At 39.3% G+C, this 27,289-nt stretch overlaps 2 protein-coding genes and 2 non-coding genes across 5 annotated transcripts; 1 reads left to right on the top strand and 3 right to left on the bottom strand.

The window, feature by feature from the left end:
* Window positions 1-2,466: 2,466 nt before the first annotated feature.
* dapk3 (death-associated protein kinase 3) lies at window positions 2,467-8,913 on the bottom strand. The gene is made up of 9 exons (XM_033982040.2): window positions 8,846-8,913; window positions 8,045-8,142; window positions 6,919-7,279; window positions 6,303-6,432; window positions 6,130-6,178; window positions 6,017-6,043; window positions 5,348-5,500; window positions 5,201-5,246; window positions 2,467-4,785 (listed from the first exon to the last, which is right to left on the bottom strand). Exons 2-9 carry the CDS (start codon window positions 8,104-8,106, stop codon window positions 4,255-4,257), a joined length of 1,359 nt encoding a protein of 452 aa, XP_033837931.1. The 5' UTR covers window positions 8,107-8,142; window positions 8,846-8,913; the 3' UTR covers window positions 2,467-4,254.
* A 632-nt stretch (window positions 8,914-9,545) lies between these two features.
* Window positions 9,546-9,617, bottom strand: trnae-cuc (transfer RNA glutamic acid (anticodon CUC)). Its single transcript has one exon. It is a non-coding gene; the product is annotated as a tRNA-Glu (tRNA).
* Window positions 9,618-10,065: 448 nt separating this feature from the next.
* trnae-cuc (transfer RNA glutamic acid (anticodon CUC)) lies at window positions 10,066-10,137 on the bottom strand. Its single transcript has one exon. It is a non-coding gene; the product is annotated as a tRNA-Glu (tRNA).
* Window positions 10,138-10,421: 284 nt separating this feature from the next.
* Window positions 10,422-27,124, top strand: sppl2 (signal peptide peptidase-like 2). 2 transcript variants are annotated; one of them, XM_033982039.2, is made up of 15 exons: window positions 10,422-10,530; window positions 11,442-11,558; window positions 11,941-12,123; window positions 12,215-12,304; window positions 13,359-13,498; window positions 14,874-15,016; window positions 15,101-15,197; window positions 17,624-17,740; window positions 18,456-18,537; window positions 18,620-18,694; window positions 19,431-19,493; window positions 19,593-19,692; window positions 19,828-19,905; window positions 20,654-20,814; window positions 24,799-27,124. In XM_033982039.2, exons 1-15 carry the CDS (start codon window positions 10,483-10,485, stop codon window positions 25,003-25,005), a joined length of 1,701 nt encoding a protein of 566 aa, XP_033837930.1. In that variant the 5' UTR covers window positions 10,422-10,482; the 3' UTR covers window positions 25,006-27,124. The 2 variants fall into 2 exon arrangements, 1 of the variants encoding a protein (XP_033837930.1); XR_004542526.2 differs by having other exon boundaries at window positions 10,439-10,530; window positions 20,654-20,897; window positions 24,799-24,883.
* The last annotated feature ends 165 nt before the right edge of the window (window positions 27,125-27,289 follow it).

The following is a 27,289-nucleotide window of genomic DNA, read 5'->3' as shown; positions in this document are numbered from 1 at the left end:
CATCGAGCCAGGACCTGCAGCAGGCACTGGGGCGCTTTGCAGCCGAGTGTGAAGCGGATGGGATGAGAATCAGCTCCTCCAAATCCGAGGCCATGGTTCTCAACCGGAAAAAGGTGGTTTGCCCTCTCTGGGTGGGTGGAGAGTCTCTGCCCCAAATGAAGGAGTTCAAGTATCTCGGGGTCTTGTTCACGAGTGAGGGAAGGATGGAGCGTGAGATTGCCAGGCGGATCGGTGCAGCGTCTGCAGTGATGCGGTCGCTGTATCAGTCCATTGTGGTGAAGAAGGAGCTGAGCCGGAAGACGAAGCTCTCGATTTACCGGTCAATCTACGTTCCTACCCTCACCTATGGTCATGAGCTCTGGGTAATGACCAAAAGGACAAGGTCGCGGATACAAGCGGCCGAAATGGGTTTCCTCCGCAGAGTGGCTGGGCGCACCCTTAGGGATAGGGTGAGGAGCTCAGTCACACGGGAGGAGCTTGGAGTAGAGCCGCTGCTCCTACACGTTGAGAGGAGCCAGCTGAGGTGGCTCGTGCATCTGCTCAGGATGCCTCCTGGACCCCTCCCTAGGGAGGTGTTCTGGGCATGTCCCACCGGGAGGAGGCCCCGGGGAAGACCCAGGACACGCTGGAGGGACTATGTCTCTCAGCTGGCCTGGGAACGCCTTGGGATCCCACCGGAGGAGCTGGAGGACGTGTCTGGGGTGAGGGAAGTTTGGGAGTCCCTGCTTAGACTGCTGCCCCCGCGACCCGGCCCCGGATAAGCGGAAGAAAATGGATGGATGGATGGGTGTTTTTATTGTAATATATTTTAAAGGCTGCACAAACTCAGAGGTCAAAGTGGACCCAATGTAGGGCACGGGCCAAGAGCAAAGCGCAGGCCCAATCATCAGAGGAGCTCGTTTCTATGAAGACACATCTTCATGGGAAACAAGTCCGACCTGAGCACTGGGACATCCACCAAGTGTACCACTGCATCAGACCTCTGCCAGGTAAGAATAGGTGATAAACTACAGCACACTGCCATACTGTGTATGTATATGTATGTGTATGTATCTCTCTCTCTCTCTCTATCTCTATCTCTCTCTCTCTCTCTCTCTCTCTCTATCTATCTATCTATCTATCTATCTATCTATCTATCTATCTATCTATCTATATATATATATATATATATATATATATATATACATACACACACACGCACACACATCAATTATAGAGGGCTCAGTTTTTATTGTGTGTACATTTTCTTTTGACAGGTGTTGTTTTCTTATTTATGGCTTTCCGCTTCCTGGTATATGCAACATTTTGAGGGCATGTTGCCATTCAAAATACATAGTATTAAGTTTTAAATTGTTAATTTAATTAATTGATATCTAATATCCCTTAGATATGTATTAAACCAATATGCTGCTTGCACTGTATTAAATCTCTTTGTCTCCCTCTCTTCAGGAGGTGTGAAGGTGGCGGAGGAGTTTCGTTCTCAGCAGGAGATCAATGGAGCGGCTCTGCTCCTGATCACAGAAGATCAACTAGTCCAAACCATGAGCCTCAGCACGGGGCCTGCTCTCAAAATCTTCACTTACATCAACAAACTCAAAACATCTGACTGCATACAACTCCATGGACACATGTCATGGTCTAAATGAGAATAAATAAAAGCATCCTGTTGGTTTGAATGCCCATTTCTATACTTAAAAATCTGAGTTGGTTGAAATGTAGGTAAATAGACTAACCACCAGAGGGCAGTGCGAGCCTGGTCTGGATTGCAGTTTTTTTTACATGCTTTTTATAAAGTTTTGTTATTTTGATTAAACCAACTGCATACAATTGTAACTGCCTATAAATGCAACGACTTAGTCACTTTATAAAAGAGGTGACGCAAAATGGCTATGTTAGATAGCATATTTAAATAAAATGTGATGCTTGTGCAAGTCTTAATTTCACAAGCAGGTTATTTAGCATTCATTTAGCAACCATGTTAAATGTAAACTGCCACACTGCATTAGGTATATGTACATGGCCAGCAGAAATCAGATAATAATATCATTATATATATCTATAATCATATATAACCCACAGTAAGATTGGATTACTGTGGTGTTTGCATGCACAAAAGAAATCTGTTCACAAACATTTGGTGACACGTGTCAGATAAATAGCTGATTTTTAGAGTAACTCTGGCATTTGTTATACAAAGTACAATGACGTTGTCTTTGTAAAAACCTGCACAGGTGTGAACAATCAGAAAGAAATAAGATTACTTATATCCAATGTACACGACATTTCAATAATCTGATAACTCCAGAAATCAGAGAATGATCCAATTTTTTGTCTGCATGCAAACATAGGCATTGCTTGATCTGTATTTACAATGAGCTTCCCTGTTCAATGTTATGAAAATGCAGACATTTACAACACCAAAAACAGTGTATACTTTAAAGTGATATAAAAATAGACGTAAGGAACATTGTTGATTTATTTTTGTTTATTTGAAACAAGCAGAAACATTCACTGCTCTTCATTACAGCTCTGAATAAAATACAGTTTCCTCTCTATAAGTGCATGTACATTTGTCTGATGAAAAATACTCTTTATGTTCGCTCTATATGGGGAATGTGCTGTCTGGATGTCAAGTCTCAATGGAATGTCTAAAGTCTACAACGCTTAGACAAATACAATACAACACAGTACGTCTATGGTCCAGAGATGATCAAAATGAACTAGAAACATTAACATGGTCATTACACATAGATTGCATGCACACTTTTTGGTATTGCAAGGCTACTGTGCAAATGTTCAAAGTTATGAATGAGATAGTGGTGAGTGCACAGGCATTGAGGTCAACTGATTAAGAGGCACTGTAATGATAACTGTCTTTCTTGTATTTAACAAATTGCATATGTATACTACAGTGGTTTTCAACTGATTGGGTGACATTTTAAGGATTTTTCATCTTTCAAAACATGTAATATTTGGTTTTTCCATTGTCTCCAAAGAGATGAAGTTTATTGCCATTCTGTGGAGCAGTACTGACAAAGCAAGAACATCTCCATGAAGACAAACCGGTAGCAGACAAAGGTAAAGAGTTAAAGCCGATCTTTAACTATTTCACTTTCTGGCTGATAAATATCCTGTACATATTTCAAATACAACTGCATATCTACCGCATGGTCTTTGACTACAACTCTATGGGAAAAATGAACAGTTTACTACAAAGTTTATGGCACATGTACTTTAAATTGGTGTCAACGTTTTCAGCCAATGTATTTTCACCCTATCTGTGCCCCTTCATATCAGTTGGAAATCACTGCAACACTCAGTCTTAGAAGAGTGTAAAATACACACTGAACACCACTGATGTCAATAAAAACCTGCCATTTAAGAGCCAAAATATCTGAGAGAAAGCACCACAAAATCTGAAATTCAAAATGATTGAAACAAAATACAAAACAACAAAAACAAATCTAAATTTTACAGTACATAAAATCTATAAAAATTATAAATAAGTTATAAAAACAGGAATGATTATTTTCAAAGATTTCATGCTGGCCTCTGGTGGTAGAAAGAGGTGCAGTGATTGTGAATAGACAGCAGCATAGCTTAATATGACAACTGACCCACTGTAACTATAGCAACAGATGGATATGGGGCTAGTACTTGGGATTTGTATTGAGATTTGCCTTCACCTGCCTCCATCTGACCGTCTCTTCTGCAACACCTTCTCTCATGACAACAAACTTAATGTCCTCTTTGACAACATCCATAAATCTTTTCTTTACTCTTCCTCTCATCTGTCATTTTTACCACTTGGCACTTAAGCATAACAACAAATTTTGTAAATCACCTGAAAATGTTATTTAAAATGCGATTACTGCATTTCACAATTTGATAGGCTAATTATATTGTTAAGTTTAAAATTTTTGTATAGCAACAGAAATAGGGGAGCACTGATACTGGAAAATCTTGACTTGTGACATTATAAGTTAAATTTATACATTCAATACACAAAAATAATGTCTTGCAAGGGCTCTGATAATTTGCTGTATTTCACTCCACACTCTTCACCCCAATTTCATATGTTTACTGCCATATGCTACTATCAATTAAAGCCTATGGACCAAAAGAAATTTGTAAACCTCCCATATCTCAATACAAACCCATGCTCTATACTTGTATACTGGCCCCATTTGTGACGCGGGTCGGCCAATACTTGTAAGATGTAAACGTCTATTAATTAAGATTCTTTTATTGCACCTATGGCATGCTGCTTGAGCTCTCCTTCTCCACGGCTATGGACTTAACCAGCTCTTCCACCCAGCGTACCTCAGATGCCACCTGCTCCGCTAGCGCCTCGTAGCGGTTCTCCAAACGGCCAAACTTTCTCTTTAAGATATTGGCCGATTGCAAGGTCAGGCGTGCTTCCTCTTGGCTCTTCTTGCGCTGGGCCTGGGTGCGTTGTAGCTCCTGCCTAATGTGGTTAAGATCAGTTGAAATGCTCAGGTTTTCTTCCTTATACCAGCTCTCTTTTTCTTCGTAAATGGATAACAGGGCGGCCACATCTTCTCTGCAGGACTTCTGGTTTCGTTCCAGGTCTTGTAAGCCCTCCTCGGCAGCGGCGATCTCTTCCAGGACTTGGGAGAAGCGTTCGAAGTTGATGTAGGTGTTGTTAGGGGGCATACTGGAGTGGGATTTGATGGTGTATTCCTTTAGACGAGTAGTTTTCAGGCGGCGGCGCTCGGTCTTGGTGTCCCGATCCTCCTGCCGAACATTCCTCCTCTTAATAACCTATGGTGAGAGAAAGAAAAATTTATACTGTCCAATAATAAACGTCTGATATCTTAATACAGTCAATGAGTGGATTAATCCTTATGCATTAGGTCCAATTAATAAGTATTGTTGAAAAAATATAGTCCCAATGTTTCTTGAAAGCAAAAAGCTCACCCATATGAACTTCAATTTGAACAGGCCAATTCTATACATATAGTACTGTTGTGTTGGATGGGTAAATTTGGTTTAATATTCAAAATTAGGTTTTATGTGTACAGATTATTTTCTTCATCATCTATTATCATCTGTTATTGTGTATATCCTGTAACTGGCACAAAACAAAATTATATCTGGTCAAAATAAATAAAAGGAGAGAAAAAATATGTATCGTTTGGTAATAGTTCACTATGATTCATAACAAGTGTAAAATTACCTTAATCCATGGATGTTCAAGACTATCACCTATCGTCATTCTCTTCCTACAAAACAAGTAACACAATTTTATTTAAATACCTTAAAAGATGGGCTTCTTATGCTTATCATTTGTTTTATTAGTGCTACAATTATGCTCTATTCTTACTTGGGATCTTTGACCAGCAGGCGGCGTATGAAGTCTTTGGCCAGCTCACTGGTGTTGCTGAAATACTCTTCGTCAAAATCATAGTTCACACCCGAGATGTTCGTCAGAGTCTCCTGCTTTGTTTCCCCCAAAAACGGAGATGCTCCACTCAACCTGAAAGAGATAAAAGTATCACTTAGATTAGAAAAGACCTCAATGACAACTACATTTAGGGCACAAGTCCAGCATTTTTGCTTATTGTATTACATAAAGTCAACCATTTCTGCTGGGCAAATTTTAAATTTTTAAAACATATATTAACCCATCAATCATTGCCAGTTCAGTAAAATTGGGTAATTGGGTGATAGGGTAATTTTAAGTAATTGTTAAAAAGGGTCTTTGGTGACTTATTGACCAAACAACAAATATTAAACTTGTAAAACATCCTGGTTAAGGGTTAGGGCTACTACCAGTTCACACTTTAGTGAATTTAAAGCCAGAAATGGAAACCTTTATTTCTAGCCAAAAATGCAATTTTTGTCAAGTTTGCGTCATACATTTCTGCATTTGCCACATGAATATTTTGCCATCATAATGTGTTTTGTGACTCAACAACTAACTCAATAACAACAAATAACCAAGCTGGTCAAGACTGATCATGAAACAAATACCCCAGATTTTGAAACTTACAAGATGTATGTGATCACTCCAATGCTCCTGTAAAAGGAAGAAAAACAAAATGAATGGACATAGCCTTAGACTGGGCATAACTCTAGACACTAAACACAGTACAGATGTCTCACCACATGTCGGCCTCCAATCCCAGCGGCTCATAGTTCACTATTTCTGGAGCTGCAAAGAACAAAGGATGGGGCCATTTTAATTTGAACCAGATGCACAAGACCCAAGTAGAGTTTTCCGATTCTAACCAAGACGCAGAGATCATGAAGTAAAAAAACAGCAAAATGGATCTTACCGACAAACTCTGGCGTCCCAAAAATGTTCTTGAACTCATTGCCAGCTTTGATCTGATGAGCGATTCCAAAGTCAATGAGTTTGATTCTGGGATTAGGGACATTTTTATCCAACAGCATAATGTTTTCAGGCTGTAAAAAGGAAACAAAAGAGAGAAACAAGGGAAAAAGTTATTACAAAAGTTATGAATATACATTAAACAAATTAAATCATGGCAAAATAAAGGCTGCGCTCATCAAATTGTACAGCTATTGCTGGGTTTCAGCTGACATAGAATAGAAATGATCAGGTTCAAAATTTGCACATTTAGGTTTTGGACATTTCATGTCAAAGTACATCACATTCTAGAAACTGAAAACCACCAGTTGAGTACTTATTGATCATGTAATAATGTGATATGTACTACTACTGCACAACCACCAAAAACCCATGATTTTAGAGCAATACAATATATATTTTTACAGCAGTTCGAGACAAATTTATAATATACATGGAAATAGGCAATCATTACAACTGAATATACTAATTAAAACTAGTGTTAAAATTGTCCAAAATTGTACATATCTACTGATTACTTGTTTAAATTGTGATAATGTTGTTACAAACTCCTTGCTCACCTTAAGGTCAAAGTGTGCTATGCATTTGGAGTGCAAATAGTGAACTCCATCCAGGATTTGTTTAAGGAACCCAGTGGCCTCCTCCTCTGTCAGTGACTCTTTTTCAGCCAAAAAGTCAAAGAGCTCCCCTCCAGACACCAGCTCCAGGATCAGGATCACGTCTGTTTTGTTTTCAAAGATGTCATGTAGAGTGATGATGTTACTGTGCTGAATCTCACGGAGGATATTGACTTCTCGTTCGATCTCCTCACGACTCACTCCTCTGCGGCTGGATGAGAGGCGGCGTTTTTTAATGAACTTAGCGGCATATTCAATTCCCGAGCTCTTCTCCTTGCACTTACGGACAATGGCAAACTGTCCGCTGCAAAAATTAAAGTGAAAAAGAAAGTAAATCTAAGTTGTATCATCTTCTATATGTATAAAATAGGATGAATGCATGACTGGCAGAAATGTGAAGTGTCTTGCTCAAGGGCAGAGGTGATCAAACTGACAACCTTTCTTTTAGTGACAGGACATCTATCCAAACTAAGCTACTGCAGTGCAAGCGCTTAACAAAATAATATTATCAAGTGATTATTATACAATATTTATATATAAGGATTTTAACACAAAAGAGTAGACCCCAATCATTCTGAGGCTCTGATCCACAAGAGAGGTGGATGGGCACATGGAGGGGCTGTGATGTCATAGTTTTGCTGCATTACTGCAGATAAAAACACCTTGGGACAGAGTCAAGTTTTCACCTCTACTACAGAACAGAGAGGTGCAAGAGATGAATGCACAGAAATACACACACTATTTGTTGGATAATGTGTCCAAAACAAAACAAATTCATAATGAAATAAAAATACAATCTGTAGAGGACAATGTTGTGGCATCTTTTGGCCAGCAGTCACATTGAGACATAGTGGCATGGAAAAAGAATAGGCATTTTCCCAATGATACTCATTATCCATGCTAATTTCTTTTTACTATAAATTATAAATTATGTGTTATACTCTACCTGGCAATTATATATAAGGAGTTGTTATGGGACAATGGTGAAGAATGTGAACATTAGAGTCTGTATCAGCTGTTATATTAAGTACTGTACATTTTTTAAAAGGTAAATGTATTAAAAACATACCTGCCCAGCTCTTCTCCCATGTCATAGTACTGTTCCACCTCCTCCTGTCTGAAGCCAGCCATGGTTAGTCAAGTAACTGATGGGAGTCCTAGGTTTTACTGTAATAAGGTGTAGAAGAAGCAAAAAGACAGCAAACATGAGTAGAAGTGAAGAAAATAAACGATACGTCAATACAATTTGCCCTGTAGTTTTACATATCAACACACAGCACAAATCTAGTGAGAACTGCTCCTTATTTGGCCAGTGCAAAGTGAGCGTAGTTTTAGAGTTTAGACTGATGTCAGAGCCCTGCATACCAACCGAACTACATCATCGCTTCCTCTAACCAGCAATCTCTCCCCAGTTAAAGGTCTAGCATAGAGTTTAGCCACCCGGTAAGACAAAGAGCATTTTAAACAACACTTACTTGGCTATAAAGTAATATTTCAATAATAATATTTCTTTAAAGGTTGATGGCTTATAAATAGGTTGACGTCAGTACTTGAGGAGTAAAACTTATTTCTCCTACCATACAGACACATGCATTAGAAAGCAACAAACAAGTATGAGTTTAACAGAATCCATGGGAAATAAACGATCTATAGAGACAAAACATCACAAAATATAACTGAAGGTTAAAATTCCTACAAACAAGCGGCTGCTAGCTTAGCTTTCTGATAACAGCTGAGCTAACATTAACAAAAAATACATTATAGTTGATGCTAGTGTCTAAAAATGACAAGTAACTGGAAAAAATACCTAATCGTAAACTTAATATGTAATATATGTTTTGAAAAGTGAGATATGATGGAAGAAACTTACATTGCGGCTGGCTACGACTGCTGCATTCCTGTATGGGGGATCGTGTATGTATTTTACAAATTGTAATCAAGCTAACATTGGTGTAACAAACTATTTCCGGTATAGTGTGACATTTTAGACGTTTTAACATGAATAAATTGCCAACTAAATTATGTAATCTAAGCGTTTAAAGTCAAGTGAGAAGACAATTTTAGAGATATTTCATTTTTTATGCATGTTTAGTGATTTGATGAACATTCTTTACCGTAATAACTTTATTTTGAAACACTTCTGTCTGTTTCCTGTGCCTCAGGGTTACTTGACTCAGGTAAATGTTTGGGCAGAAGGACAGACATATGGGGCGAGCTCACGCTGAGTGATTCAAGCGCTGTACTGCGTCAATGATAACAAGATGCTACATGCTCTGCACACAGATTATATTGTCTGCTATCAATAAGCCCCAGGTAACACCAAAACAGAAGTCAACACGCAGGCTATGGACTCACTGAAGCGAGACTACCTGCATTACGCATATACATTTTTAACATGCATAATACTTTCTCAACTTTAAGCCTGTAGAATATGTGATCATTTATTCTAATAGATTTCTTCAGAACACAAGTATTTGTGTGTCCTTTTCTGCTAGTATTCGGCGAAAAATTCCTTCTGTTCAGAGCTTTCGCATTGAACTGGCTTTAGATACGAAATTCTAAATAAGTTGTTCCCTGACCGGGAATCGAACCCGGGCCGCGGCGGTGAGAGCGCCGAATCCTAACCACTAGACCACCAGGGAATGTTATAGTGCAGAGAGTGCCATATACCTGAGTGAGGCTCACTAGCTCCTCAATGCGGAGGAGCTCCAAGCAAAAACAGATTATTAATAGGAAACTAATAGTCTGTTTCAATCAGCTGTACTATACTCGACACTTGTATTACTTTGCAGAATTAATCATCTTACCTTCTTGGCCTGGTACAATCTGTGCCATATGGGTTGGTATTAAAAAGTATCCTGGTACCATTTAGGAAGTGGAAATGCTGAAATTGCTCTAGAGTACAGTAGAGCCAAGTTGGTCTGGTGGTAGACTACATTTGGGAGTGTAATCATGCAATTATTGATCTACAGATTCAATGCATAATAAATGAACAGTTCCAGCCCAAAGTATGATTATGTAGGCCTTCTACATACCTAACTACCATGTTACACACACACTCTGACTGCGTCGCATTGATCATAAAGTTTGTTCCCTGACCGGGAATCGAACCCGGGCCGCGGCGGTGAGAGCGCCGAATCCTAACCACTAGACCACCAGGGAGCGCTATATAACATATAATCGGGACTGTGTACATCGAATTGGGGACTAGAAGCCACATAACTTGTGTTTTCTTCAGACACATGATCCACTTTTATCAATAAAGCGTTCCCTTCACTCCCGCCTAGGAGAGATACAAGGAAACAGATGGTTTTCGCTGACATTAAAACAAAATGTACTTTCCATGACTGACATTTACCAAACCAATCAGAGATGAGTCCCTGTTCGTTTTCCTCCGTAAAAACCAATCACAAACGTCCTGGAGAAGAAGGGCAGGTCCACGGAAACAGCTGGTGGGACTCCGCACAGAGAGCCGAGGTCGATGGGGGAAATAACAAGCTAGGCATCATGAGGCTTCCTGAAACACTGCTGTGGGCGGCTTTTCTCGTACAAAAGGTGAGACAAACCTCATCCTTCCCGCTCATACCCACACATCTCGGTATTTAACTTGTACGACGTAACATAAAGAGTGGAAAATAGTTTTGCCGGGGCATTAGACGGAGAGTGTTAGCTTGGGCACTGCTACAACTGCATTAGCTTGCGGGTTTATCACTGGCCCTACAAACTTCGACTCACATCCAGCGTGACCAAGCGTGCATACTTTTCGCTTTATTCTTTACTGTCACTTAATTATTTATATTTGAGTATTTAGCTATTTTGTTTTAGTCTAACTTTAACGGAATTTAATCGTTTATTACCAGGCTATGACACCACATGTAGCCACATGTTGTTGTTTTTTATGTATTTATGTTAAATCTGTAAAAGTAGTGATTATTCTGTGAGATATAACATACAGTGGTAGTGAGTCTAAAAACTGTAATTTGTTCTTTTGCTCTTCTTGTTAATTATAGCCTCTTACAACAAGAAGTAGCCTATTTTTTACTACTAACGTTAGCTACTACTTCTGCTACTTTCAATAATAAAAACGTTAGGTATCTAGTTAACATTGAAAATCATAACAAGGAGGTATTTTTATTATGAACTGAGGAAAACACCTTAAACATACAATTACATTATCAGTATACTCACAATAGCTTTTCAGTCCAACTTCATGGGCATATATGGACAGCAAAGTAATTACAATGATAGCACACACCATGATATCTATGATCTTGACCTCCTTTAAACCAGTAAGATGACAAGAACTGCCAGATATTTGCTATTTTTCCAACCTATTGATTTTTTAGCTCATATGGTTTACTGTCATGAACATTATCTAACGGTTCAAATCAATTCCTATACAACTTTGAACCATGACTGAACGTTGTGTGCTGTAGTTTACTGTGACTTGCATCTGTTGTGCTCAGGTGGTTGCAGAATATGGCATGGCTCACTTCAGTGACGAGGATAAAAGCAAAGGAAAAGATTACTGCATTTTTTTTAACTCGCAGTGGGCTCGGCTTCCTCAGGACCTAAATAAAGCTGTAAGTTACAATCACATTAAAAAAATCTGAAGATGGTAGTAACACCTTTGACAAATGCCACTATCATTGTTACGATATTAGAGAATAGACCTATTCAAATGACAAAATAGTAGCAAAATAGAGATTGTAATAGAGATGTTGAATTATGGTGTGTTTTAAGAAATACTTGAAATATTTAGATAGGAAGGCAATTTAATTTACCCAAGGCAATCTTTTAAATGCTTCATGCTAGACAAGTGTATATTGAACTTCTTTTCGCAGGCAGTAGCTCAAAACATCAATAATTGGAGTCCGGTATCATATTTTTAATGAGATATCTGTCTGAGATATTCTGGATAATTTTTGTAAAGTATAACCTGATAATTACACCGTTATGTTGCAGTCCCGTCTCCAGATCTATGACTTGACTAGCTCCGTGCTGTGCTCTGCGTCGGAGGTGCCGGAGGGGGGCTTCCCAAACCGCATCCCCATGGTGCTGAGGGGAAACTGCACCTTCTACGAAAAGGTCAGACTGGCCCAGATCAATGGAGCCAAGGGTCTGCTCATCGTCAGCAAAGACAGACTGGTAATCCTCTAATTAGCTCTACTGACACCGGGATAACCAGTAAGTAATGTTAAAGGGAGATTGAACTATTGTTTGTGTTTGCTGTTTACAGACACCACCAGCAGGAAACAAATCCCAATATGAAGAGATTGACATCCCTGTTGCACTGCTCAGTTATGCAGATATGCTGGATATAAGCAGAGTAGGTATTGACCAGACATAACTGTATGGCTGCTGAGTAAGTAAATAATTATCTTTACAGTATGGCACATATTACTGTGTAGAATGTAAGATTTTTGCAATTTGATAAAATCCAAATTGTGATGATTAGATGACTGGAGTAAAGCCTCCAAAATTACAGCTAAAACTAAACTAAAGCTTTCCTAACAGTGGCTTTGTTAACTTTACTCGTACACCAAAATCTAATTATTATCTGATTTCTGCACTTTTAAGAATATTGAAATGACATGCAAATAGCAAAATCTGAAGTGAGTAATCTGAGGAACCATGATCAGAAAGAAACCTGATGATTTTGCTGTTTAGATGTCTCTTTAATTGTATAATAACTCAAAAAATGTGATAATCTGATTTTGAGTGTGCATGTAATTGCAGCCATTGGAAAGTTCTTGGTCTATGGCGGTCAGTGCCAATCAAAATTGGTCCAGGAAAGAAACAGAACAGAAAAGCGATGACCCAGCGACAGGAGATGTAATAGAGAGTGGGGAGGAGTGAAGTACAGCCTATTATGGAGCTCAAATTGCTAAAGCTGCTTTGGAAAGGTGTCAGAATACACAATGCATTACATGAATGAGGAAGCATATTAGCCACATAGTGAATGTTGAAATAATGTTTCCCTGATGGATATATATATATGTCGCTCATTTTATTTTTTGTATTGCACTTTGAATTACTTTGTGTAAGAATTGTGTTATACAAGTAAACTTGCCTTGCCTTCTTATTTCCTATATTATGCTAAACTGACTTTTCTGGAAAGATTATGTCATAACATTATTTCCCCATTAAAACATACCCGGTTTCATTCACACATTGAGTAATGAAGCATATGTAGGGGACGTTTACACTTATACACCCCAACAAAATAGGGACTAAGGTGGTACTGAACCTTGACTAGACCAGGACTAGACCAGGAACAAAAGTTTATATATGGACTAAACTGGGCTCAAACCAGAACAGTTCTCTCTGTTGAGAGCTAAAATGAAGCTAAACTGATCCAGTGTTGTCTTGTTTTATTTCAGAGTTTTGGTAAAGGGCAGCTGGTGGCCATGTACGCACCCAATGAGCCTGTGCTGGACTACAACATGGTTATTATCTTTTTAATGGCAGTTGGGACAGTGGCCATTGGAGGATACTGGGCTGGGAGCAGAGACAACAAAAAGTAAGACCATGCAACCAGTGGGCAGGCTGCCTATTTAATGTGCTTTGATTTAGCACATTTCCTCTCAAATCTTTGACTACCAAAAATGGGTCAATGTTTCATCCATTTGCACCACTAAACAAGCGCAACAGCATTTTTGTTTATACTTTATTTGACCGTTACCCTCTTAAAACACTATGCAACGCACTAGTGTTTTCACAATGTTAAAATTTTTAAACTCAATACCGATTTTGATACCCAAATGATAATTTTAAAAGCTCTTTTGAGACAGTATTCTAATTTTCAACATATAATCACAGTATTTGTGTACGATACCACATGGTCTTAGACTAGCTCTGATTAAACTCAAGGTGAAAGTGGTCAAGAAAGGTCTTATTTTATCCAGTTATGTCATTTTTTTCATTATAGATACTTGCTTAAATGAGTATCTAGTTTTGATACTAGTTTTTGTATTGATTATTATCTGATTTTTCGATACTTTTGACAACCTCATAACGCACTATGTAACAATGAATAATATGTAACCAGAACCCCGAACCGTAAGTACAGTCTGATTACATGTTAGAGAATCACATTATGCATAATGTGGTGAGTATCAATGGATCAAGTATAGTGTAAAATGTCATCTATCATCCATCCAGACTATAAATGACAAAATCTTTAATAGGGTGATGTTATGATGTCAAAATTCTGTTGGTGAGTGAACTGTTTTCTCCCTTCCCCCTGTTTACAAACTGGTTCTTATTTTCTTAGAAAAAAAAAATTCCCAACTCATATCTCAGGGGAGGATGAGTCATGAAGTCCTGATGTAAGATTCAGAGTGTTGTGTTGAGTCTTCATAACCTTGTAAAGGTCGGCCATGTTTATTGGACTGACTCGTGGTCTGAGCCCACCCAAAGGTGACAGTGCTCTTTCACTCAGGTTTGGCTGCAGCGTTCACTTCATATTTGTGGTTTTGGAAAGGAAAAACTCTCAGTCCAACTTACGGGGCAAAACAGAAATTGCACATTACTCTTTGTACTGATCTTATTCCAGAAGTGTTGGGACAGTACTGTTATGTGAACAGTATACGCTCCATCATTGTCTAAAGACAAGATTAACAATAAATTGGCACTGTAAATTATAACTTGGAAATTTGTGATAAAATATAAAGATTACTCTGTAACTTTTCTGGTGGATGGTCTTCTGCCTTTTTGTCTCCATGGAGATATTGCTTTGCCTAGATTAGAATATTCATTAAAGTTATCTGTCTCCATGGAGAGAAGCAAGTTATGCAGTTTACTTATTAACTTAGGATATAGCAAGTAGTGGAAAATACTGCATTTCAATTGAGGATAAGAATCAGAATAATAGTCTTCTTTAATCTTGTCCGCAGGCGTTACATGAAACACAAGCGAGACGACAGTGCAGAGAAACAGGCGGAGGACATGGTGGACGTCACTCCCATCATGATTTGTGTGTTTGTGGTCATGTGCTGCAGCATGCTGGTGCTACTCTACTTCTACTACGACTACCTCGGTACTGCTACACACTACTACTACTACTACTACTGTAGATTTACAGATAGAATATGTATTTGAATAAACTTTCTTGCTGTCTCAGCATTTTGGGTGATCGCCATCTTCTGCCTGGCTTCCTCTGTGGGGCTCTACAGCTGCCTTTGGCCCTTCATACGGAGACTGCCTTTCTGTAAATGCAGGTATGTTTCTTAAGCAATTGTATTTGGTTTAAGATAAATTTTCTTGTGTTTTAACAAAATTATATACCGTAAATTTCGGATTATAAGCCGCTACTTTTTTTCCACGCTTTGAACCCTGCGGCTTGTACAGCAGTGCGGCTTATTTATGGATTTTTTACTGGATAACGGCCCCTGGGTTTTATTTTCACGGACAAGCCTTCTACACGTGGCAGATAAATATGGCAAAAACAACTTAAGTGCATTAAAAAAATACAACTCACCAAACCGCTGCATCAGAGGGAGCCCTGCGCTGATTATGTGATTATGTCTACTCTGCTCCGCAGTTTCTTTCAAAAACTCTAAAGGCGTATCGTTTAATCCCAGGTGCTTATTCTCCATGTGCCAAAGCAGTTTTGAAGGTTTCATTGCCTTATTTGCTTTTCCCGTATGTTACGTAGAGCGGACTCTGTGCGTGAGTCACCTGCAGCGACAAACCCAGATTTTAAGTAGGCATTGTCTGTTAAATTTATCTTTCTTTTTCTTGGAGGTGTAGTCTCCTCTTCTGGCTCCTCAGTTGTCCTTTTCCCCTTTGTTAAAAGCTCTCCAAAGACTTTTGTTTTGGCTCATTTTCACTCGCTTGTGGCTCTACTTTTGTGCGTCGTGTCTGATGTGTTATACGTGATACGTCACCGCGGAGACAAGAGTAGATAATAAACTTGCTACTACATCAAATAGATTTCTGTGGCGATTTCCAGCAGGATTTTCATGATACATCTACGGACGAGCTTATTAGTGTGTCATTAGGGAGGGGCGAAAGTTGCTCCTGACCCATGTGCGCACAGCGTCTGGAAATCAGGGCTCTTTACGCAGGACTGTGAGCTGTGTGTCAGTGTCTGTGTCTGTGAGACGTGAGACGTGTTTGTTTTGAACATTGTTCCGCGAGTGTGACGCTTATTTTGAGCAACGAAAAATAAGAAAATATAATTTTATTTTAAGATCATAATAATCTTCCAATTTAAACTACAACAAAAAAGAGCTAACACAAATAAAATACACTTCAGCCACGCAGAGCCGCAGTATAAGGCTGAAAGAGGCGCATACGGCTCCGGAGCCGCGGGTTGCTGACTCCTGAAATAGAGCCACTGCACGTAAGCTCGACATCAATGAATCCAACTTGGTCAATGTAAAAGACGACAAAAGTTTTCAGAGGAAATAAAAGCAGATTTTCCGTTTTGGTGCAGTTTTATTTTCTAAACCTGCAGATGTGTTCATCCCGTGTTGTTGTCGTGTTGGTTCCAATTTTCAGGCACAGTTTTAAAAAAAAGCGTGTCGGTGCACCGTCTTTCTGTGTAAATATCTCATGTTACAATATGAAAACCTGCGGCTTTTATTCAGGTGCGGCTTATATATGTACAAAATTGATTTTCTCTTCAAATTTAGCTGGTGCGGCTTTTAATCAGGTGCGCTCTGTAGTCCGAAATTTACGGTAATTAGGACATGAAACCTATCTAATGGTGCTGTATTTGCCACTTTAAAGGTGTACTATTTAACTTTTCTGGTGAAGGGTCTGCCACCTGCTTGTCTCTATGGAGAAGTTATTGTTATGCCTGGAGACAAGCAGGTGATAGACCGTCTCCAGAAAAGTAACACAGTAGTGTATACAGTCAATGGAAATTTTGTCCATTGTTCACAAAGCTAAATAGGCCCGTGTTACTTAAAGGTTTTGTGCAAACTTAACTTTTTGAGCTTTCTACCTTGTTTCCTAACCAAAAAGGTTTTAGATGTCATCTATGCATGTTTGAGTAATCATGCAATCTCTCCCGTGCCCTATTCAAACCCTCCTTAGGGTTGGCAAAAAAATACACTACTATTGAATTGGTGAATATAGCATTATAGTAAATAATAAGGGTCACATCGGAATCTAAATATTATGTGAGCAGCTAATTAGGACTGGGCTCAAAAAATGATCAATCACGATTAATAATTTTGTCACACAAAGGTCACATGTATCAGTCCAGACACCTGGATCAAAGAGCCCCACTCCGGTGTTTGAGACTTTTGATATGAAAAATTGTTTCAGCTTTAAAAGGTTAAATAACACTCCAGTCCTATATTTGAATGTAGATATTAGAAAAATAATAAAACAGGCTACCGAGGCTTTTGATATTATTTGGATTTCATTTTAAATAACATGGGTATATTTTATCAATGCATCTGGAAACAACATAATGTGAATACTACAGTATATTTAGGCCTAAATGGCAAAATAAAGGGCTATTTAGGAGCCAAAAACCCATATTATATTGGTTTTGATAACTAAATTAATTGTGATTAATTGCAATTTAAGCATACGTTTGCTCATGATTAAAAACACAATCGCTGCCCAGCTCTACAATAAATACAACATTGAAGTGTAATACCCCCCTCTTTAATACTGTTGTCTTCAGGATCCCAGAGAACAACCTGCCGTACCTGCACAAGCGGCCTCAGGTGCGCATGCTGCTGCTGTCTGCTTTCTGCGTCGCTGTCAGCATCACCTGGATGGTGTTCCGCAACGAGGACCAGTGAGTCGAGAATACTAGACTTTATAACATAATGAAGATTGGTAAAAGATATTTAGTAGGTTGTTTCATTAGGGAGGGCAGTAGTGGTGTAGCAGTAGTAAGGATAAGTGGTAATAGTTGTAGAATTGATAGCAGTAATAATAGCAAATTATTATTGTACTATAGTAGTATCAATAATCCCTGCAAAATATGAAAAACCTCACCTCAACCTTAAGTAACACTTAAAATAAATCTGGATAAAGGTAATTCACTTTATTTTGTCATTTCAAGCTATATGATCTTGATCAATCATTCATCTTTTGAAACAAACTAATCTTTATTGGTCATTTAATCAATTGAATCTACTGGTCATAACTGCTAAAATCAAGATTCATATTCTGTATTAAAGTCATTCTATATAGTTGAAGATTATTGGACAATTAAAAAAAAAATCAAAGTACTTATAATAATATTTTTGTCAGAAGGGGGACAGGAGGGTGTGTTCCAGTTACAGGGGAATCACACTCCTCAGCCTTCCCGGTAAAGTCTATTCCATTGTACTGGAGAGGAGAATCCAACCGATAGTCGAACCTCGGATTCAGGAGGAGCAGTGGGACATGTCTGGGGTGAGGGAAGTCTGGGAGTCCCTGCTTAGACTGCTGCCCCCGGCCCCGGATAAGCAGAAGAAAATGGATGGATATTTTTGTCACTAAAACGACTTTGCCTCTTTGTTCAGGTGGGCCTGGGTGTTACAGGACGCACTGGGCATCACCTTCTGTCTGTACATGCTCAAAACAGTCAGACTCTCCACATTTAAGGTACAACTACAATCTTTACATTTTAACTATATCATATTTTTCACACAATATGAACAATAGATTTTGTGTATTTTTCCCCCAGGCCTGCACTATACTGCTGTCAGTGCTGTTTGTGTACGACGTGTTCTTTGTTTTTATTACACCGTTCTTCACAAAGGTACTTTTTTCCCTCAGAAAACAAGTCTATAGTGCATTTTTAATCTAAGGGCCGTACGGGGCGGAACCTGAGTGTTTCCACTGCATAAAGCGAGCTGTGCCGCCCCATTTTAGGGGTCCCAAGTGGACCACTGGAGGTACTACCTTACAAGGGGGTCTGGTGTAGTTGGGACCTGGGACCGGTTCATGGGGGGCGGGGCTAGAGATGCCTCGAGTGAATCATTGCATGACCTGTAGCACGCTAGTCGCCACGCACACGTCTCGGTTAAATGATCATCAGTAACATGGCTCGGGATCTGGTGGATGTCTCCTACCTGCTTTTATATATATACATACATACACACATACACACACACACCTACATACATACACACCCCTACACACACCCACCCACCCACACACACACCCCCACACACACACACACACATACATACTCTGCCTGGAATGTTCCACAGTATTGCATTAAATGTATCCATGTTGCAGTTATTCAATTACAAATGTTAATTATTGATAATTAACATTAGAAAAACATGCACGTATCCATAGATCTGATATGTAACTTGGTCTTGTATATGGGTTTAATGTCATACTGTGGAACATTGCAGACAGTTGATAACATCTTCTTGGAGAGAAGCAGGCGGTGACCCCCCATTAAATTTACATAGTGCACATTTAAGCCAGTTAATAGTTGAATTTTTAGAGTCTATTTTCTTATATTGCGTTGCCCTTTTGTTCAGAGCGGTGAGAGCATCATGGTGGAGGTAGCAGCTGGTCCATCAGACTCGTTCACACATGAAAAGGTTAGACGCCGTTTTCACTGTTATAAAATACAGGAAAAAAGAAAATACAAACTTATAAGTGTATTTTAAATGTATTTTATGTGTCTGTGTGTGTTCCAGTTGCCCATGGTGCTCAAAGTGCCCAGACTGAACTCCTCCCCTTTAGCCCTGTGTGATCGGCCCTTCTCTCTGCTGGGTTTTGGGGACATCTTAGTACCAGGTAATGTACTATATAAGACAGACTCCAGTGTATTTAATATTGTAGTTTTAGTAACAATAACATGAGTGTATGCCACTATTTCTGTCGTGTGCTGGTGCATGGACTAAAATAGGTTGCGCTCTTTCTGTTGTTCAGGTTTATTAGTGGCGTACTGTCACAGATTTGACATCTTAATGCAGACCTCCAGGATCTACTTTGTGGCCTGTACCATTGGTGAGTCTAACATGCTGTTCTTGATTAAATGATCACACAGCAGGTTTAGAGATGCAGACACTCGAGCAGTGGATCTAAAAATACATTTTAAAACCAGCAGTACGCATGTTCATTTCAGCTCAATTCATACTCATTCAGAAGTTAGATTTGATAAAACTAGTCACATGTAAGAGCAATAGTCGTCTGATTAACTGAATTTGACTATGTTTTTATTATCAGCGCATCAACAGTTGTGTATAATACTAAAATGGTAATGTTTCTTCTCAGAATAATCATAAGGCAACATAAGGCAAGTCTATTTGTATAGCACAATTGTACACAAAGTAATTCAAAATGCTTTACAGAATGAGAAAGACATTAAAATCACAACACAAACAAATCAAACATAAATAATCATCATAAAATTTGCATCAAAAGAGAAGAGTGCAGAATAAAAACCTTTCAGTTATGTGCACAGCTAAACAACAGTTTTGAGCCTGGATTTAAACATTGTGAAAGTAGAGGCCTGTGTCATGTTTTCAAGAAGCTGCATAAAACTGAAACACTACCAACACTTCATATGGATATTTAAACATACCTAGACCATGTATTTTTAAGCCTTTGTTACTATGGGACACTCTCAGGGGACAGATTGAATTAACCTAATGCAATAACATTCTTATATACTTAAACATTTTGGTGCAACTCACTAGTTGTATTCCATGTTTTTATTTGTTGATATTCTTAACGGCCCCCTCTGTGTCCTCAGCTTATGGCGTGGGGCTCCTGATCACCTTCGTGGCCCTGGCTCTGATGCAGATGGGACAGCCCGCCTTGCTGTACCTGGTGCCTTGTACTCTGCTCACCAGCCTCACAGTGGCGCTGTTTCGCAGAGAGCTGCCCCAATTCTGGACAGGAAATGGATTTGTGGTGAATACCAGTTTGATATGACCAACTACTCCTTCTATGGATGAACAAAAACACAAGAAACCAAAACAATCTTAGTATAAATAGTTGAGTAAAATCTTTTAAATATTATGTTACATCTGGTTCTCTCTGTGCTCTGTCCTGGGTCTAACTGTGGGTGTGTATTAGCGTCCTCTACTGGTGTTCGTGTTTATATAGAAGAGTATTTACCTTTTTATTATTAAAAAAACAAAAACCTTGCTTATTGAAAAGGGACTTAGCGGTGTATAAAATTCATGGTATTTGTGGTCACATTATTAGACATAGCTGGACTCAAAATTCCTTAAAGAGGGGATATTATGCAAAATGAATTTATTTGAGCTTTATACCATGTTACAACATTGGATGACATCTAAAACCTGTTCAGGCATGTTCTTGATGACAAACATGCACATTTCAGTAATTTAGCGATCGCCCCCGGGCCGTATTCGACCCTCTTTACAATTCTGTCCAATGCTCAGCCTACGTCGCCTCTGCTCCCACATTACAATATACAAAATAATAATTAAAAAAAATTTTAATATACAAAAACATGTTACAAAACTATACACAGAAACTTGACAAACCTGATGCGATGTGCAGTAGTTTCATTAGTGTGATTCATGCTGATTGTGTTGTGAGACGTGTGGAGAGCAAAGGGAGGGGACACTCAATGTCAAAAACTGTGTCTTAATTTTTTTTTATTTAGATAAAACGCATTTTAAAGTAAAAGATATTTTTTAAAATACATTGTTTTTGGTTGAAAATATTATTTTCAAAACAATAAAAGATAAGATGTGACTAAATATGTTATGTGTTAGAAGTTAATACTCCCAGTGTAATACCTCCTCTTTAATTATCATCAAACACTTCAGATGACTAATTCAAGACCAGAAAATTCACTCATTACCACAGAGTACCTAATAGTGTGGCCATTGACTTGTGTGGACCTGTTCTTCATATTTCTCAAGGTTTGTTGGGATCGATCTTTAGTCAGTTTTTTAAATTTTTATCCTACTCAAAAAATGTACTTATTGTGGAAGATGATGATGTCCCAATTTATACTCTCCAGGGCTGCACCGATAGGACTCTTCTTAATACAACAATGACAATATAAGACTATTTGCACTTCTAGATTTAGATTTTACAGCAAGCTTTTATTTATTTGTTCAACTTACTCAACAGTAAACAACAAATGTATTATTTGTTGATTACAAAAGGTAGTAATTGGATATTTATTTATTTTTCACACCTAACTGCAAACAAGAACTTAACCAGATCTTGATCCCATGACATTTTTAAGAGAAAATGTTGAAGAAAAAAACCAAAATAAATATGTTTGATGATGTATTTGTTAATTACAAAAAGCAATAATTGATACTTTGCAGTCACATCACGCTGCATGTGTTGAGTATGTATGAGTGATTAACTGAAACTGTTAGCTAGCTTGTGGATACAGACTGGGATGTGTTTAAGGCTGCCACAGACAGTTTGGATGAGTACACAGACACTGTGACGTCATACATTCAGTTCTGTGAGGACAGCATCATTCCATCATGCACCAGGGTGACTTTTAACAACGACAAACCCTGGTTCACACCCAGACTTAGACATTTGAGGAGGGAAAAGGAGATGGCTTTCAGGGCAGGAGATCGTGAAGGCTACAGGCGTTGCAAGTATGCGTTTAGCAAAGAGGTGGAAAAGGCTAAAGCGAAATACAATACACGTCTGGAGCAGCAATTCTCCACCAACGACTCTGCTTCTGTCTGGAGAGGGCTTAGGCAAATCACCAACTACAGGCCCAAAGCCCCTCCCGCCGTGGACAACAAACAACTAGCAGAAAAGTTAAACGGCTTTTATGCGAGGTTTGAAGTTTCACACCCCTCCCCCTCCTCCCCCACCATCATGGACATTACCTCCAAACCCACCTCGGACCCCCCCTCCTCCCCCACTGCCCTCACAGTTGTGGAGCAGGACGTGACTAAGCTTTTCAGGAAGCAGAATCCCCGTAAGGCCGCGGGCCCAGACGGTGTCTCTCCTTCCACCCTTAGACACTGTGCTGAGGAACTGGCTCCTGTCTTCACGGACATTTTTAACACCTCCCTGGAGTCATGTCATGTCCCAGCCTGCTTCAAGCTGTCCACCATTGTCCCCGTCCCCAAGAAGCCCAGGATCACTGGACTCAATGACTACAGACCTGTGGCGCTGACGTCTGTAGTCATGAAGTCATTTGAGCGCCTGGTCCTGCACCACCTCAAGTCCTTCACCTCCCCCCTCCTGGACCCTCTGCAGTTTGCCTACAGAGCCAATCGGTCTGTGGACGATGCCATTAACCTGGCCCTTCACTTCATCCTCCAGCATCTGGACTCCCCGGGAACCTACGCCAGGATCCTGTTTGTGGACTTCAGCTCTGCATTCAACACCATCCTCCCTGCTCTGCTCCAGGACAAGCTCGCTCAGCTCAACGTGCCTGACTCCACCTGCAGGTGGATCACTGACTTCCTGACAGACAGGAGACAGCGCGTGCGGCTGGGGAAGAATGTCTCGGACACTCGGACTATCAGCACAGGATCTCCACAGGGCTGTGTACTTTCTCCCCTGCTCTTCTCCCTGTACACCAACTGCTGCACCTCCAGCCACGACTCCGTCAAACTGGTTAAGTTTGCGGATGACACCACCCTCATCGGACTCATCTCGGACAGCGATGAGTCTGCCTACAGGAGGGAGGTGGACCGGCTGGTGTCCTGGTGCAGCAGCAACAACCTGGAGCTCAACGCCCAGAAGACAGTGGAGATGATCGTGGACTTCAGGAAAGTCACAGCCCCCCTGCCTCCCCTCACCCTGACGGACTCCCCCATCACCACTGTGGACTCTTTCCGCTTCCTGGGCACCTGCATCACCCAGGATCTCAAGTGGGAGCCGACCATCAGCTCCCTCATCAAGAAAGCCCAGCAGAGGATGTTCCACCTGCGGCAGCTGAGGAAACGCAAGCTGCCAGTCCAGATGATGGTGCAGTTTTACACGGCCATCATTGAGTCCATCCTCACCTCCTCCATCACTGTGTGGTTCGCTGGGGCCACTGCCAGGGACAGACAGAGACTGCAGCGCATTGTGCGCTCTGCTGAGAAGGTGATTGGCTGCAGCCTTCCATCTATACAGGACCTGTACGTCTCCAGGACTCGGGGGCGAGCAGGCCGTATAGCAGCTGACACCTCTCACCCTGGACATGGACTATTTGAGCCACTTCCCTCTGGCAGGAGGCTACGGTCCATTGGGACCAGAACCTCTCGCCATAAGAACAGTTTCTTCCCCTCTGCTGTTTGTCTCATGAACACTCTATAATATCTGCACTAAACTGGACACTTTATAACACCGGTCACTTTAATAAGCCACTTTGCACTGTTGTTCTGATGCTGCTATTGTACATATTTTTTCCCTTTAAGTATTTCATTTGATTTTTCTAAGCATATCTTTTTAACTTTGTGCATGCTCTTATTTGTATTTGTATTTATTCAGTGTGTTTATGTTGCACTTTTTCACCGTATCAAGTTCCTAGTTTGTGAACTGTGTTCACAGACTATGGCAATAAAAGTCTTCTGATTCTGATTCTGATTCTGATAATTTGATGTGTGAGCGACTTGTTTAACATCACAAATCATTTCAAGTAATTCAGTTCCATCTCGTCTGATTGTGTAAAAATAAAGCTCAGATTAAAGTCTAACAAGCTTCAGATAGAGCAGTGCCTTCAGTTAGCGTTACACCTCCAGGGAATATTGAAGACATCAGCTGCAAAGTATCACTTAAGTATTTATTTATTTTTGAATGACAACAAAAATCATCATATACATTTTCCCACCAAACTCAAAATGAGGACTTAGCCTGATCTTGTCCATAGACTCCTGTTGTACAGCTTTAGTCACACCTCATTGTTTATCTCATTAACACATCTGTCCTTTTTGTCCCTTGCAGCCTGCCGTAGCGCTCGCCCCCATAAACTGTACCCAGACAGCGGAGCCCACGGCAGAAGCTGACACCACCACTACCCCCACCCCCCAAGCTGAGCCCCAGTCCCCCACACAGAAAGTCCCAAACCCAGATCCAGACCAGGACCCAAACATGTCCCAAGACCCAAAAGAGGCGCTCCCGGAGTGCAAAGAAGACCCCAAATCCGACTGAAGAACACTAATCTTTTTCTTCTTATTATAATTTTAAATATTTTATTATCAGTAAATGGACACTTGTTGGTCATTGGCGCAAAGGGAATAATGAAAGAGGATTTTTGTTTTTAATTTGCTGGTTAAAACTGTTTTCAAGGTATTAAAATAGACAAAAAGTTCAGTTACTACAATGGGTTTCACTGTCTATCCTTGTACTGTTCGATAACAAAAGTGCAGGTTACTCAGCAGTTTATTTACTCGTAAGTAGGTTATATTGAACTTAATTTTGGTTCAAAAGGCAGCTGCGAATCAATAGTTCTGTTAAATTGATTTTATTGAGATTTTTGGCAAATAATTATTGGTAGTCAATCATTACCCAAAGCAAAGGTTGTTATAAATAAATGTAAAATGACCAAACCGATTAGGGCTTTTTAAAGAATAGTTTGATACCTTGAAAATGGGTCTTCTACCTCAAAGTTAAGTTATTTCTATGTAGAGAACAATCAGTTTCCCCCAAATTAATATCTCAATTTTTATCAAAAACGTAAGTAAAATGAAAGTGTCATGATAAAGTGTCTACGTTGAATTGAAGCACATCTTAATCTGATATTATCAAGGTGTCAGTAGTTCACTTTATATACCTGTACCGCATTGTGAAAAGCAATGCAATAGACTATCCCTTCAATACAGCCATACAATGTTTAAATGAAATGACTACAATTCTCAAAAGAAACACTAAAAGTCTACCAGTTTTTGCCTGCTAATCTCTTTTCACGACTCTGCACTACAACATTGACTGAAATGGTGCTTTAACACTGAGCCAAAATGTGTTAGTTTAAGCTTATTACAATGATGTCTTTTCTTTAATCATTTTTTTGCATGTTATGTTTTTGAGTTTGCCCCCCAGTTTTTATAAGCAGTATGATCTGTATGGAGGAGGACTGTTGGCCTTTTGGTTCCTTGTTGCAATGCCCTCCGCTAATACTGCCATTCTTGATAAAATATGGTGATGTTGGTGACTTTATATTATAGTTCTAGGGACTTTCAAATCCTAAAACTATTTCTTTTGCTGGGTTTTAGATGATACAGATGGGGGCAGTTCAAATAAACATGAATATTGTTAAAATGCAAAAGTCTGGTGAACTATTAGGTCTAGTCACCGATGGAAATGATCAGGTTCAACATTTGTGAATTTACCTTTTGGATATTTCATGGTAATGTACAATGTAATCAATAGGAAAAACTGGCTCCCCCATCTGTTTTTTTTCCAGGCTGATTCAGAATACTATTTGTTCTTTAATTATTACACTGAGAAGCAATAATTGGAATAATTTATGCTCATAGTCATCAATGTTTACCTAAAACACCTTGGAAAAAAATATCTAAGCTGATCCAAAACACAATTTATTAACTTGAAATTCCAAAATAGTGCCCTGATGTTGAAAAGTGATAGTTTGCATAGTAATTTGATTAATTTATGTTTATTCTCACACAAGCTTACCCAAATTTTTTTGATGGATTTGAATGTTTGACAGAAAAATACTACTCAAATGAATGCTACCATGCCTCTCTTACATGTAGATTGTTGGAATAGGTCATTTTTTTCCAGTTAACTGTTAAGCACTTTTAATTGTATTTTCCCTTGTAGTAAGCAGATTTTTGGCAGTATTTTTAGCTAAAGGATCAACATCTCTAAACCGGTTAGAACAATGGCATTTTTACAACTTAATGTTATAAAAAATTGTAAAGGATGCCAGTTTTAGCGGAGGGCAAGGAGCACATTGTCTTAATAGATTTGGGCCTTAATTGTACAAAATGAACGTTTTGAGTGCTGTATTTCTATTTGCTGCATTTGTGTGAAGCAAGAACTGATGAAACCAATGTTAGACTAGTTTAAACATTTGCACAAGATTTTTTCAATGGATTATTTTAAGTTGTTTAGTACTAAAAGATATTGTTTTATATTCTGTGCATTTTGACGGAGGCCAGCAGAGCAGACACGACAAGCCGTGAACATAAAGAACATGTTTGAATTTTTACTTAAAATTTTGTTTGTCAGTTTGTTATCACCAAGTGGTTTTTAACGCTTCTGTTAAAGAAGTATGTATTATATTACAATAAAGGAACATTGTATTTAAGAGTTGGGATTTTTTTTGACACATTTTCACATCCACACATTCTGTCCATCTGCTAAAAAGTTGCTTTATCGACAATTTTATTTTTTAACAACTAATCTTTGGCAGCAAAATAACAAAGTTAAATATCAAGTATAGTCATTGAGTCTAGATCTGTTGCTTAAAGTG

The sequence above is a fragment of the Periophthalmus magnuspinnatus genome, chromosome 17 (assembly GCF_009829125.3).
Source record: "Periophthalmus magnuspinnatus isolate fPerMag1 chromosome 17, fPerMag1.2.pri, whole genome shotgun sequence".
Taxonomy (NCBI): Eukaryota; Metazoa; Chordata; class Actinopteri; order Gobiiformes; family Gobiidae; genus Periophthalmus; species Periophthalmus magnuspinnatus.
The sequence above is the reverse complement of the archived record's forward strand: the minus strand, read 5'-3'. Positions and strand labels throughout refer to the sequence as shown.

Coding starts and splice junctions, on each gene's coding strand:
- dapk3 (XM_033982040.2), bottom strand. CDS start 8,106: ATGGCTGGCTTCAGACAGGAGGAGGTGGAACAGTACTATGACATGGGA. Junction 7,280..8,044: donor ATGGGAGAAGAGCTGGGCAG/GTATGTTTTTAA, acceptor TAATTTTTGCAG/CGGACAGTTTGCCATTGTCC. Junction 4,786..5,200: donor TTGAACATCCATGGATTAAG/GTAATTTTACAC, acceptor CTCTCACCATAG/GTTATTAAGAGGAGGAATGT.
- sppl2 (XM_033982039.2), top strand. CDS start 10,483: ATGAGGCTTCCTGAAACACTGCTGTGGGCGGCTTTTCTCGTACAAAAG. Junction 15,017..15,100: donor CTTCTACTACGACTACCTCG/GTACTGCTACAC, acceptor TTGCTGTCTCAG/CATTTTGGGTGATCGCCATC. Junction 19,693..19,827: donor TGGGGACATCTTAGTACCAG/GTAATGTACTAT, acceptor TCTGTTGTTCAG/GTTTATTAGTGGCGTACTGT.